General features: G+C 51.9%; 1 protein-coding gene across 2 annotated transcripts in view; it reads right to left on the reverse strand.

Moving 5' to 3' along the window:
- ZNF251 (zinc finger protein 251) overlaps nt 1-2,117 on the reverse strand; it is a 35,482-nt gene extending 33,365 nt beyond the window's left edge. Inside the window, exons 1-3 of one of the 2 annotated variants that reach the window (XM_008972724.5) lie at nt 1,309-2,117; nt 611-718; nt 107-236 (exon numbers count right to left, since the gene is read on the reverse strand). In XM_008972724.5, the coding sequence (XP_008970972.2) occupies nt 107-236; nt 611-718; nt 1,309-1,641 (571 nt within the window). In that variant the 5' untranslated portion in view covers nt 1,642-2,117. Of the gene's footprint in view, nt 1-106; nt 237-610; nt 719-1,050 lie in introns of both variants that reach the window. The other variant, XM_008972725.6, reaches the window with a different exon arrangement.
- Nucleotides 2,118-13,634: the final 11,517 nt, after the last annotated feature.

The raw sequence follows: 13,634 nt of genomic DNA on the forward strand, positions 1-13,634 counted from the left end.
GGACAAGGGGCAGGACCCTCTTCTTTGGGATCCAAAGAGCCAAAGCAGCCTCCCAAGCTCCTCAGAGGCCCCCACTGCGAACCAGGCCAAGTGCAGAGAGCCTCACCCAGAGAGGCCACGTTCCCATAGTTCTCCAGCATCACGTCTCGGTAGAGCGCCCGCTGCTGGGGGCCCAGCTGCTGCCCCTCCGCCTGAGAGAAGTACACGGCCACATCCTGGAAGGTCAGCGGCATCTCCTGCAACAAAACATCGCCGCTGCCCAGGCCATGCCCACGGGGCAGCAGCCTGCACTAAAAGGGCCCTGACCTGGTGGGGCCCCACTAGCCAGGGCCCTGCTGTGGTCAGTATGAACTGTGTATCAGCAGGTCCCTGATGGGGCAGCTGAGAGCGCTGAGGACCAGCCAACTTCAGCCACACGGGGACCCAGCTGAGCTCAGAGCCCCTCTCCCTGCGGGAGGGCGAGTCTACCTCTCAGAACCCTTTCCTCACGGTTGCTATGAGCCCCTGGCTGGCCTTACCAGTTGCCGGGCTCACGGCTCCAGAGGAGAGTAGCTTCTGACTGGGATGGGGATGAAGATGAAGAGGTGGGCAGGAAGGAGGGTTAACTCACCTGGTGCCCTGGAAGCTGGAAAGTGGCTGCCATTCTGTGTGCATGGGCTGCTGTGGTTTCCAAGAGAAGACAGGAGACTGCCCTGGCCTGAAGTCTCCCCGAACTTACCTTCAGTGGGGAGAACTCAGGCTCAGCCCCATTCAACCAGGGGTGTGGAAGGATGGCCAGGAGGCAGAAGCTGATTGCTGGTGTGGCCTCCTGGGTCGCGGGAGGCAGGTCACTATGCAGCACGGGCCGACGTGCCCTACTGCTCAGTGACTCCTGAAATCCCAGAACGGCCAGAGCCAGAGCCCGGGGGGATCCAGGGACGCCCGGCTAAGGGGTGAAAGCTGGCAGTTCCCGTGGTCCAGACCTGCTGAAGGCCCTGGAAATGGGGTGCAGGGCCGTTCTACCTGCCTGGCCAACCTGGGGCAAAGAGCCACGTGAGGGTGCAGCCTCACCAAGGCTGAGGACGTGAGAAGGAGGCCGCGGGGATGCTGCCGAAGGCCCCAGGCTCCGGGGAGAGGCCGGAAGCCAGCTGTGGTCCTCAGTCCAGCCTTCTAGGGCCGCGCTGCGGTCGCCTCCTCCCGGCCTCTGCAGCCCGTCGGTGGCTCCCGCGGCACCCAGAACAGGCTCCTCCTGGACTGGCCGCCGCCTCCCCGCGCCCTCCCCGCCTGCCTGCCCGCTTGGCGCTCCTTCCTGGTCCGACACTGCCCCACCTGTTTGCTCGGCCCGGGGAAGCCACCGAGGAGCTGCGCAGTCGCACCAAGCCCGGAGCGGACCCTCTCACAGAACCGGGTCCAGAGCCGGGGAGGGGGCGGGCTAGGAGGAAGAGGGCGGGCCGGGCCGAGCTGCGCACACGCAGGCTTCCCCGCCCCCTGCGGGGCCTCAGTGCGCCTCCGAGAACGCCGGGAACCGGAAGCCAGCCGCGGTTCCGCCCGGATTCTTCCGGGGCCGCTCTGGGATGACTGGAGGCCTGCGCCGTCTATGGTCGGGGAGGGGGAGAGCTCACGGCAGCTGAGCGGAGGGTCTGGCGCGGTGACGCTGCGCATCCGGGCCGCGCCGCGCTCGCCCCGACCCTAAACCCTCACCTGAACCCTAACCCCGCTGGGGTCCCGGCTCCCCCGTCGGTCACCATACATCGTGTGTCCCGATTCACCATAACCACCAGAAAGTCGCTTATGAAGATGTTACAGTTATCGGGGCTCAGAACACAACGCCCCAAAATGAAGGCCTGGGAGGCAGTTTCCCTCTGACCTTCCCAGCCCTCCAGTCTCAGTTCTTTTCTCCCGCGAGGCTCCTCACAGAGTGAATCCCTTTTACCCAAGGCGAGTCCCAGAGACCAGACCCCCAAAGCCAGCCGCAAAACCTAAAAACACGACTCTGATGTTCCCCCCGCTTTTCTGTGTGAAAACTGGCGGTAAAGGCCGGGCGTGGTGGCGGCGCCTGTAATCCCAGCTACTCCGGAGGCTGAGGCGGGAGAATCGCTTGAACCCGGGAGGCGGAGGTTGCAGTGAGCCGAGATCGCGCCACCGCACTCCAGCCTGGGTGACAGAGCGAGACTCCATCTCAAAAATAAATAATAAATAAATAAATAAATAATAAATCCATTTATTTGCCTTTTCTCCAAAAATCTGCCTTTTATGAGTTGGCTTTCAGTGAACCTTCAGAGGGCAAAGAGGAACTTTCCCTTTGGCCCCTACACAATAAAGCATGGTTGAAAAAATAGCACTTGATAAAGGTGAGGAGACCAGCTTAGGAGCAGGGGGAGAAGGAAAGGAAAGCCAAGCCATCTTGTCACCCAGAATATAGTGTAGGCCCTGTACACTGTGTTAGAAGCAAGGCAGAAATTTTATATCTGAACTTGAGACAATCAACGAGGATGGAGAATGTCTAGAAGTCTAAAGCACCATGCAAAGTCACACATGATTAAGAAGATGCCTTACATTATTAATATCAGTGCTGGGGAGATTGTGGAGAATTATGCACTGCTATGCTTGCGGAAGCGCGTTTAGTACAATGTTGAAAATGAATTAAGCTGTACATAAAGAGCCTTAAACACTTCAATTAATCTAGGAATCTATCCTATGGAAATAACAAAAGTTACAAAGAGAAGGGTGCCCATTCCAGAGTTTGTTGTGTGTGTGGTTTTTTTTAAATAATGGGGAGAATTTGGAAAATAGCTAGTTATTCATAGAAGGGGAAATGGAAGATAATTATGCTTTTTGCAGCACAGAAATAGATAAATCTATTGTCTTCTGTACACTCAGTTGAACATTATGCAGCCATTATGTGTGGTATTTGAAAAAAAATTATTGGCAGAGGGTAATGCTTATGAAATAGAATGTGAAAAATAGAATAGAAAATTATATTTATGATATGATCTCAATTGTATATATGGGTGTTTAAGTTCACAAACTTAAGAAGGTTTCCAGATATAGGGACCTAGGTTGGTTTGTTCACTGCTCAGCCACCAGCCCGGAACATAGTAAGTACTCTATAAACACTTGGGAAGTGCTTGAAAAACGTATATAAAAAGCTGAAAATAAATACATCATACTAGTTGTAAGATTGCAGAGTATTTGATTTCCTCTTTTTCTTTTTCACATCTCCTACAGGGGGCGTGTAATCACTCTGTGACTGGTGGCTGCAGGCTCTCCTAACGGATATTTCCTATTTACAGGGCTACCAACTGCCAAGCATCGAAGCAGTCCCTAGGCAGCAATCCAGCAGCTGACAGGGTTACCGGCGTCACTGCCACAGATGCTAGGCTGGTTTGCCATATTTACATGGATTTGATCAGCAATGAGCACAAGGGATATAGATTGTTTCTTTCTTTCTTTCTTTTTTTTGAGGTGGAGTTTTACTCTTGTTGCCCACGCTGGAGCGCAATGGTGAGATCTTGGCTCACTGCAACCTCCACCTCCCAGGTACAAGTGATTCTCCTGTCTCAGCTTCACAAGTAGCTCGGATTACAGGCATGCATGACCATGTCCAGCTAATTTTTTTGTATTTCATAGAGACGGGGTTTCACCATATTAGTCAGGCTGGTGGCAAACTCCTGACCTCAAGTGATCCACCCGCGTCGGCCTCCCGAAGTGCTAGGATTACAGGTGTGTGCCACTGTGCCCAGCCTAGATTGTTTATTTCTTACTCAAACAGCTACAGCATGATCAGCAGCCTGTGTCCCTAGACACACAAGATGACAGCAAACCATAGGGGCCAGATGACAGAAAGCACAGATGGTGACCACGGTGCTGCTGAGGCACCAGCTCCACACTGCAGCCAGGCAGTGGTGTGTCCGCAGCTGTACCCCAAGGAGGGGCAAAGGGAGCATCCCAGACGCAGCCAACCAGGGGCCCAGGGGCGCTGGTGTCACTGTCGTTTCTTACAAGGTTGCTTGTCTCCCTTAGTTTCAGGAGGAACCTCCAAGCATTCTGCCAAACTCAGTTCACACAGTGATGGACCTTGCCACACAGCTATGTGAAGATGTCCAAGGTCCTCAGGGCCCAGAGCAGAGCTGTTCCCTACTCCACTGACCTCCCTGTTTCTAAAACCAGTGGGCTTTTTTTTTCCTTTGAGACAAGGTCTCTCTCTGTTACCCACGCTGGAGTGCAGTGGCACAATCTCGGCTCACTGCAACCTTCACCTCCCCAGGCTCAAGCAATCCTCCCACCTCAGCCTTATGAGTAGCTGGGATCACAGATGCGTGCCACATCTGGCTAATTTTTTGTATTTTTTTGGTAGAGACAGGGTCTTGCTCTGTTGCCCAGGCTGGTCTCAAACTCCTGACCTCAAGTAATCCACCTGCTTTGACCTCCCAAAGTGCTGGGATTACAGGTGTGAGCCATAGTGCCTGGCCACCAGTGGGCATTTTTTAGTTTTCCTTTACTTGACCTCTCAGCAATATCTGACACCATGAACTGTCCGTCCTTCTTGGAACACTCAATTTCCTTATCATCAATAATACCGCCCTTCCTTCATTTTCTGCCAACCACTCTCAATCTCCTTTGCTACTTTCTCCTCTACTCAGTGTCTGCCCTGGGCATTCTCCTTACTTTATTCTACATTTTCCTCTAAGAGAGCTTACCTTGTCTCATTTCTTCAACTGCTACTTACATGTAAATTACCCCACTTAAAAAAATTCCATCTCAGACCTTTCTTCTGTGTTCAAACCTTTAGAAATACATACTCAGCATATTTACCCATTGGCTGGGCGCGGTGGCTCACGCCTATAATCCCAGCACTTTGGGAGGCCGAGGTGAGCGGATCAACTGAGGTCAGGAGTTTGAGACTAGCCTGGCCAACGTGGTGAAACTCCATCTCTACTAAAACTACAAAAAATTAGCCGGGTGTGGTGGTGCACGCTTGTAATCCCAGCTACTCGGGAGGCTGAGGCAGGAGAATCGCTTGAACCTGGGAGGTGGAGGTTGCAGTGAGCTGAGATCGCACCACTGCACTCCAGCCTGGGTGACAGAGTGAGACTCCATCAACAACAGCAACAACAACAACAAAAATTTAACTGGGTCTAACACCCACAGCAAGCAGTGCCAGAGAGGGCAATCAGACTAGGGGCCAGGGCAGGCCCTTGTTCTCACTCCTCACATTCATGACAAATATACCTGTGTCTTGGGAAATTCTGGGGAGGAAAATTCAGACCCTTCCTTCCACCGTACCCTCTCAGGAGGAGTGGTGGGAAGAGAGTGACTTCATTGGGAATCCTTAACCTGGGGGACGGATGGCAATCCGTCTGTATCTTCCTCCGGCTGCCTGAGGTACATTCAGTACTTGCATCACCAGTTTCCACGTACAAAAACACCAGAATTCAGGCAGCCTGGCCAACATAGTGAGAACCCATTTCTAAAAATAAAATAAATAAAATAATACTAAAGCCGATTAGGGACCATGATTTTGCATCTGCAGCCACAAGCGCCTGCTAACTGTCGTGAGAAACTGACCCTCCCAGTCATATGTAGAGGCCTCTGCCACGGCAAAGAGCAGACCCCAGTGCATTCCGTCTGATCCCAGGAAGATTGGAAGGACAAAGAAGCTGGAGGGGCGGGAGCTACCTTGTTGCAGGAAGTCAGGGACCCCAAACGGAGGGACCGGCGGAAGCCATGGCAGAAGAACGTGGATTGTGAAGATTTTATGGACATTTATTAGTTCCCCAAATTAATACTTTTATAATTTCTTATGCCTGTCTTTACTGCAATCTCTAAACATAAATTGTAAAGATTTCATGGACACTTATCACTTCCCCAATCAGTACCCTTGTGATTTCCTATGTCTGTCTTTACTTTAATCCCTTAATCCTGTCAGCCAAGGAGGATGTATGTTGCCTCAGGACCCTGTAATAATTGCATTAACTGCACAAATTGTAGAGCATGTGTGTTTGAGCAATATGAAATGTGGGCACCTTGAAAAAAGAACAGGATAACAGCAATTGTTCAGGGAATAAGAGATAACCTTAAGCTCTGACCTCCAGTGAGCCGGACAGAACAGAGTCATATTTCTCTTCTTTCAAAAGCAAATGGGAGAAATATCGCTGAATTCTTTTTCTCAGCATGGAACATCCCTGAGAAAGAGAATACGCACCTGGAGGTATAGGCTTATAAACAGCCCCCCCAGGTGCGCCTGTCTCTTATGGTCGAAACTGCAGAGATGAGATAGACTCCAGTCTCCCATAGCGCTCCCAGGCTTATTAGGAAGAGGAAATTCCCACCTAATAATTTTGGTCAGACCGGTTGCTCTCAAAACGCTGTCTCCTGATAAGATGTTATCAATGACAATGGTGCCCGAAACTTCATTAGCAATTTTAATTTCGCCTCAGTCCTGTGGTCCTGTGATCTCACCCTGCCTCCACTTGCCTTGTGATACTCTATTACCCTGTTAAGTACTTGATGTCTGTGACCCACACTTATTCGCACACTCCCTCGCCTTTTGAAAATCCCTAATAAAAACTTGCTGGTTTTTGCGGCTTGCGGGGCATCACGGAACCTACCGACATGTGATGTCTTCCCTGGACGCCCAGCTTTAAAATTTCTCTCTGTTTTACTCTGTCCCTTTATTTCTCAAGCCAGCCGACGCTTAGGAAAAATAGAACTTACGTGAATATTGGGGCAGATTCCCCAATACTACCTGTTACAGGTTCCTTCTCCACACGCAGGTACTTCACTCTTGCTGCTCTGCAGAGAATGAGTTGGAGGAGCAAAAGCCAGATGCTCCCCTAAAACAGCTTTCTGTGTTTCCCTGGTCCTGAGAGTGTTGTAGGAAAACAATTCTGGCAGCAGCATGGAGAGCAGGCTGGGGCTCTCTGAGACTCTCCCCTGGCTGGATGTGGAGAAGGTCACCAAGGCTGTGGCCATGCCAGGGCGGTCCCTTATGCCTGGAGGAGGGTGAGCTGTGGGATGGCAAAGAGTCTCCTCTCCAACTCAGGCTTCTCTAAGCCCTCCTCCCAACTAGGCTTCAACCTTGGTCTTTAAGAACTGCAGACTCTCAACATAAATGGTTTTGTCCACACATCAGATGCAGGCGAACCCCACCATCAGGGCTCGGCCTGGGAGGGTTCTTGGCTTTGCACAGGAAGGAATTCAAGAGTGAGCTGACAGAGTAAAGTGAAAGCAAAGCACATTTATCAGAGCAACAGAGTATAGGAAAATGCCTGCTCTGTAGACAGAGCAGGGCTACCCCACAGGCAGGGCAGCACTGGCAGACAGCTGGCTCGCAGTCTTCATAGCTACTCCTGAGTTATATGTGATATGTTTTGGATCTGTGTCCCCACCCAAATCTCATGCTGAAATTTAATCCCCAATGCTGGCGGTGGGCCTGGTGGGAGGGGACTGGATGACAATGGTGGATTTCCCCCTTAATGCTCTTCTGAGAGTGAGTGAGTTCTTGAGAGCTGGTCATTTAAAGGTGTGTGGCACCTCTACCCCCTCTCTTCTCTCTTCCTCCTGCTTCCACCATGTAAAATGCTGGCTCCCCCTTCGCCTTCTGCCAAGAAGCAGGTTCCGCCATGCTTCCTGTACAGCCTGCAGAACCATGGGCCAATTAACCCTCTTTCTTTATAAACTACCCAGTCTTGGATATTTCTTTATAGCAGTGTGAGAATGGACTAATGCAATATGCTAAAGAAGGGGTGGGTTGGCCGGGTGGGGTGGCTCACACCTGTTATCCCAGCACTTTGGGAGGCCGAGGCAGGAGGATCACGAGGTCAGGAGATCGAGACCATCCTGGCCAACATGGTGAAACCCGTCTCTACTAAAAATACAGAAATTAGCCGGGCATAGTGACACGTGCCTGTAATCCCAGCTACTCAGGAGGCTGAGGCAGGAGAATCACTTGAACCTGGGAGGCGCAGGTTGCAGTGAACTAAGATTGTGCCACTGCACTCCAGCTTGGGCGACAGAGTGAGACTCTGTTTCAAAAACAAAAAAGAAGGAGTGGGTTACTCACAAGTTTTCTAGAAAAGGAGTGGGCAGTTCCCTGAACGGAGGAACCCTGTCTTTTAAGCCGTGTAAGGGGAACCTGTGGTGCTGCGATGGCATCTGTAAACAGTCACACGCTGGCGGGCATGTCTTATGCTAATGTATTCATTACAATTTGCGTGTAATGAGCAGTGAGGGCAACTAGGGCTGTTCCTATCCCCATCTTGGTCCTGGCTGGGTGTGGCCAGCTTCCGCACTGCATCCTGCCTGGATCAGCCAGGCCGTGACTGTTGCTGGGAAAAGAAGTCCCATGGGGGGCCCACTTCACATCCCGCACTGAGACGCACACAAACCCTGGTGCGGCCTCCAGCCCTCAGGCTGGCCCGGAGTGACCACTTCACATCCCGCACTGAGACGCACACAAACCCTGGGGCGGCCTCCAGCCCTCAGGCTGGCCCGGAGTGACCACAGCCACTTTAGAATGTGTGCCAGAGGCAGCTTAATGTCACCAAAAGAACTTGTTCCAAGCAAGCCCGGAGGACAGGGGAAGAGAAGAGACCTGGTCAGTGGAGGAGCCACAGGTCACAGCTGGACTCTCTTGGTCCGTCTGCCCCCCACAGTCCCCGCTGGACTCTCCTGGTCCGTCCCCCACAGTCCCCGCTGGACTCTCTTGGTCCTTCTGTCCCCTAGCCCCTACTGTTCTGGATGTCTGCCCATTGCCACAGCCCAGAAGCTGGGAATCTCAGCTGTGCCCTCAAAGGCTGGACGTCAGGTGAGCTGTCCATCCTTCCAGTGAGTGCCTTCTACTCTGCCTGGAGCTTCTCTACCTAGCAAATGCCTCTAGGGCTTAAAAGAGCCTCCTTGTCCATTCAGCAAGTATGTATTGGGTACCACCTGTGCGCCAGGCTGTGTGCAGGAACTGGGGCTTTCTCCTTGTGGAGTGCACAGTCTGCTGGGCTGGAGACATACGAATACTAAACAAGACACAGCAGAAAAAGGGGAGCCGAGTGCCCCAGGAGCACACGACATAAGCCAGCCTGATCTGTGGGGTCAGGGAGGCCATTCTGAGGCCGTAGCCAGGTAGAGAGTGGCTTAAGCCATGGAACTGTGTGGCAGAGGCCCCACGGCACAGGACAGTGTGGCACGTCAGGAAAAGCCTGAGGCTAAGCTGGGGAGGAAGAGGTACAGGTGAGACTAGAGATGGGGCCAAACTATGGGGGACCCTGTTAGCCTGCACTTCATTCCAGGATCACAGGACACCGCTAATGGGTTCTCACAGTGGCTGTGTTGTTTTTTTTACGTTCTCTGGCTGCTCTATGGTGGTGTTGACGCCCCTGATGGGAAATGTTAGGGACCTGTGTTAGCATGACTCCTGCGGGGGTAAGGAGGAGAAAGAAAAGGAACCCCCAGTTTGGGTGGCAGATGGGACATAGACAGCGAGAGCGAGAAAAGTCAACATTGGAGCCAGAGGTGACCCTGTGTGGGCTAGGCCCAGGTGGCCGTCATGGCCACCACACCAGAAAACAAGCAACAAGTGGGGAAATGTTTGCAAAATAGATACAGGCCTCACCCAAATCAATGAAATAAGACAAATAAAAAATTTTCTGGACCGGGCGTGGTGGCCCACGCCTGTAATCCCAGCACTTTGGGAGGCCGAGGCAGGCGGATCACGAGGTCAGGAGTTCAAGACCAGCCTGGCCAACATGGTGAAACCCCGTCTCTGCTAAAAATACAAAAAAATTAGCTGGACGTGGTGGTGGGTGTGTGTAATCCCAGCTACTCGGGAGGCTGAGGCAGGAGAATTGCTTGAACCGGGACCTGGGAGGCAGAGCTTGCAGTGAGCCGAGATCACACCACTGCACTCCAGCTACAGAGTGAGATTCTGTCTAAAAAAAAAAATTCCAATAGAAAAAAATGGGCAAAAACAGGGACAAAGTTGAAAAGCACATGGCCAAGAAACACCCGACAGTAACAAATGCACAGATGTGGGGAACTGGTGCGAGTCTTCAGAGCTGGCGGAAATGGGAAGCGGAGTAACTATTTTGGCAGAAAAATACGTAACTTCCCTGCGAACCGGAATCCCACGTGTACACATCCAGAGAGTTCCCTTTGTGGGTTCATGAGGAGATGCACGCAAGGGATGTCCCAGCAATGAGAACATGGAATGACCTGAATGAGAGCGGGGGAGGGGCCACCCAGGACAAAGCTGCAGGGACAAGGACCACTTATCCTCTGTTGCAACTTGCAGGCTCAGAAAGAAGGGTCTCCCCCGTCTACTGGAGTTCTTGACACTGGAATTTGGGGCTTGTCACAGGCCTATTCAGAAAGGGGCCTGGTCCTGAGAAATAATAGGGTATTGGAGGCTTGTGGCTATAATGCTGCCTGTAGTTCCAAAGCCGGAAGAGGCAGCCCACAAGCAGACAGGGCGCCGTTTCTCCTGTGTAGGTGGAGACTGGGCATAGTGGCTCACATCTGTAGTTCCAGCACTTTGGGAGGCCAAGGCAGGAGGATCGCTTGAGCTGAGCCCAGGAGTTTGAGACCAGACTGGGCAACATACTTTACTGGACATTTTGGGGACATTGGGAAAATTTGAACATGGGCTGGCTATTAAATGAGATTACAGAATTACTGTTAATTTTCTTAGGTGTGGTTATGTGCAGTGATGGTCTCATTCTTGAGAGGAGGGCTGCGACACTTGGGGAGATGTGTTACCAGCTGCAAATCACTTCCAAATGGTTCAGCCAGAAATACAACATGTAGAGAGCATTTCAGAGAACAGGACAACAGAGCGGCAGCTGCTGAATTCAGGTGCATATGGAAGGTGTGGTTTTTTTTTTTTTTTTTTTTGAGATGGAGTCTCGCTCTGTCACCCAGTCTGGAGTGCACTGGTACGATCTCGGCTCACTGCAACCTCCGCCTCCCAGGTTTAAGCGATTCTCCTGCCTCAGCCTCCCAAGTAGCTGGGATTACAGGCGCTTGCCACCACGCCCAGCTAAGTTTTGTATCTTTCATAGAGACGGGGTTTCACCATCTTGGCCAGGCTGGTCTTCATCTCCTGACCTCGTGATCCACCCTCCTTAGCCTCCGAAAGTGCTGGGATTACAGGAGGTAGTTTTTAATATTCTCTACATTGGAAGTTTTTTGTAATGGAAAGTTGGAAGCAAAACAAGATAGGAAGCAAGGTGAATGCTGCAGAGGTCGACTGCGTCAGACGGACCAGAAGGCCGACTGCAGGCGGGCAAGGGCTATGCGGTGGCGGTAGTGGTTTGATACCTGACATTCCAGTAGAATGCACAAAAGCCTTTACTGAAAGGGCAGGAAGTCACAAGGCTTTCTCTAGGAAGAACACATTCCTGTTCCACTGGCCCTTCCCCCGTGAGCTGGGGTGGGAACTTCTGGCTGTAGCGGGTTGCTCCGAGGCCTCTTCCCAAGTTCCAGGTTTACACAGGAGGCCTCATGGCCACCTGTCCCATCACCAGGGCCTAAAACCTGGTTGCTCTTCCTGTGGTTTGGGGAATTGTGGGCCTGAGTGATGTGGTTCTTCTGTCGAAGCTGGGGGACTGAACCACCCTGACTTGGGTGGTGCAGAGTCAGGGAACACCAGATTTGTTTCTTCCAGCTGGGGCTTGGAGAAGCAAAAGGTGAGTACAGAAGATTAGCAATAAAACCATACTGTGGCCAGGCGTGGTGGCTCATGCCTGTAATCCCAGCACTTTGGGAAGCTGAGGCAGGTGAATCACAAGGTCAGGAGATCGAGACCATCCTGGCCAACATGGTGAAACCCCATCTCTACTAAAATACAAATAATTAGCCGGGAGTGCTGGCGTGCACCTGTAATCCCAGCTACTTGGGGAGGCTGAGGCAGGGGAATCGCTTGAACCCGGGACGCGGGGGTTGCAGTGAGCCAAGATCGCACCACTGCACTCCAGCCTAGCAATAGAGCAAGACTCCATCTCAAAAAAAAAAAAAAATCATAACTGTATTTATTTGCCTCCAGTAATTTTTATCACTCTGCTTGATCCCAGTTACATTACTGAGGGTAGTGAATTCCATGTATTTTTTTCTGTAACTTAAAAGTATTTTTGGCCGGGCGCGGCAGCCGGTGGACCCATCCCAGCACTTTGGGAGGCCGAGGCGGGCGGATCATGAGGTCAGGAGATTGAGACCATCTTGGCTAACACGGTGAAACCCCGTCTCTACTAAAAATACAAAAAAATTAGCCGGGCACGGTGGCGGGCGCCTGTAATCCCAGCTACTCAGGAGACTGAGGCAGGAGAATGGCATGAACCCAGGAGGCGGAGCTTGCAGTGAGCCGAGATAGCGCCACTGCAGTCCAGCCTGGGCGAAAGAGCGAGACTCCATCTCTTAAAAAAAAAACAAACAAACTATTTTTACCTTGTCTTAAATTGATCTCTAGCAGTGCCTTTTTCCCCACACCCACGTATTATTTCAGGGGTCAGTGACATTTGATGATGTGGCTGCGTATTTCACAAGGAGGAAATGGATGCATCTAGCTCTTCACCAAAAGGCGGCTGGAGAACTGTGGGAACTTGACCTGGCTGGGTAGGCTCTGCCCTCTCCCCTGCCCCTCTCCAGGCTCTCTGAGTACTTCACTTGTTGAGAATGATGGCAATTCCACATCCTTTCTAGACCTAGAAACTAGACCCTTTCTCCACGTGACAGACCTGAGCTCCACAGGGAGGAAAGAGGCTGGGCCTGAGGTAGCCCCTCTCTCCAAGTTCCCTATAGATGTTGCACCACGGAATTCCACTCATGCTTGGCAGGACTTGCTGTCTCCCCAGCATGATTTGGTATAGTCCTGATGAATCTGAATTTCTTTTTCTTTTCTTTTTTTTTTTTCATTTGAGACAGGATTTCACTCTGTTGCCCAGGCTGGAGTGCAGTGGCATAATCATGGCTCACTGCAGCCTCAACCTCCCAGGCTCAAGTGACCCTCCCACCTCTGCTTCCCATGTAGCTGGGACTACAGGCACGAGCCACCACGCCTGGCTAATTTTTTTGGTTCTTTGTAGAGACAGGGTCTCACTCTGTTGCCCAGGCTGGTCTCGAACTCCTGGGCTCAAGTGATCCTCCTGCCTCAGCCTCCAAAGTGCTGGGATTACAGGCATGAGTCATTGCACCCAGCCAGAGTCTGAACCTTACAGGCATGAGCCCTTACTCCCAGCCAGAGTCTGAACCTTACAGGCATGAGTCATTGCACCCAGCCAGAGTCTGAACCTTACAGGCATGAGCACTGCACCCAGCCAGAGTCTGAACCTTACAGGCATGAGTCACTGCACCCAGCCAGAGTCTGAACCTTACACGCATGAGCATTGCACCCAGCCAGAATCTGAACCTTACAGGCATGAGTCACTGCACCCAGCCAGAATCTGAACCTTACAGGCATGAGTCAGTGCACCCAGCCAGACTCTGAACCTTACAGGCATGAGTCACTGCACCCAGCCAGAGTCTGAACGTTACAGGCATGAGTCACTGCACCCAGCCAGAGTCTGAACCTTACAGGCATGAGTCACTGCACCCAGCCAGAGTCTGAACCTTACAGGCATGGGCACTGCACCCAGCCAGAGTCTGAACGTTACAGGCATGAGTCACTGCAC

The sequence above is a fragment of the Pan paniscus genome, chromosome 7 (assembly GCF_029289425.2).
Source record: "Pan paniscus chromosome 7, NHGRI_mPanPan1-v2.0_pri, whole genome shotgun sequence".
Classification (NCBI taxonomy): Eukaryota; Metazoa; Chordata; class Mammalia; order Primates; family Hominidae; genus Pan; species Pan paniscus.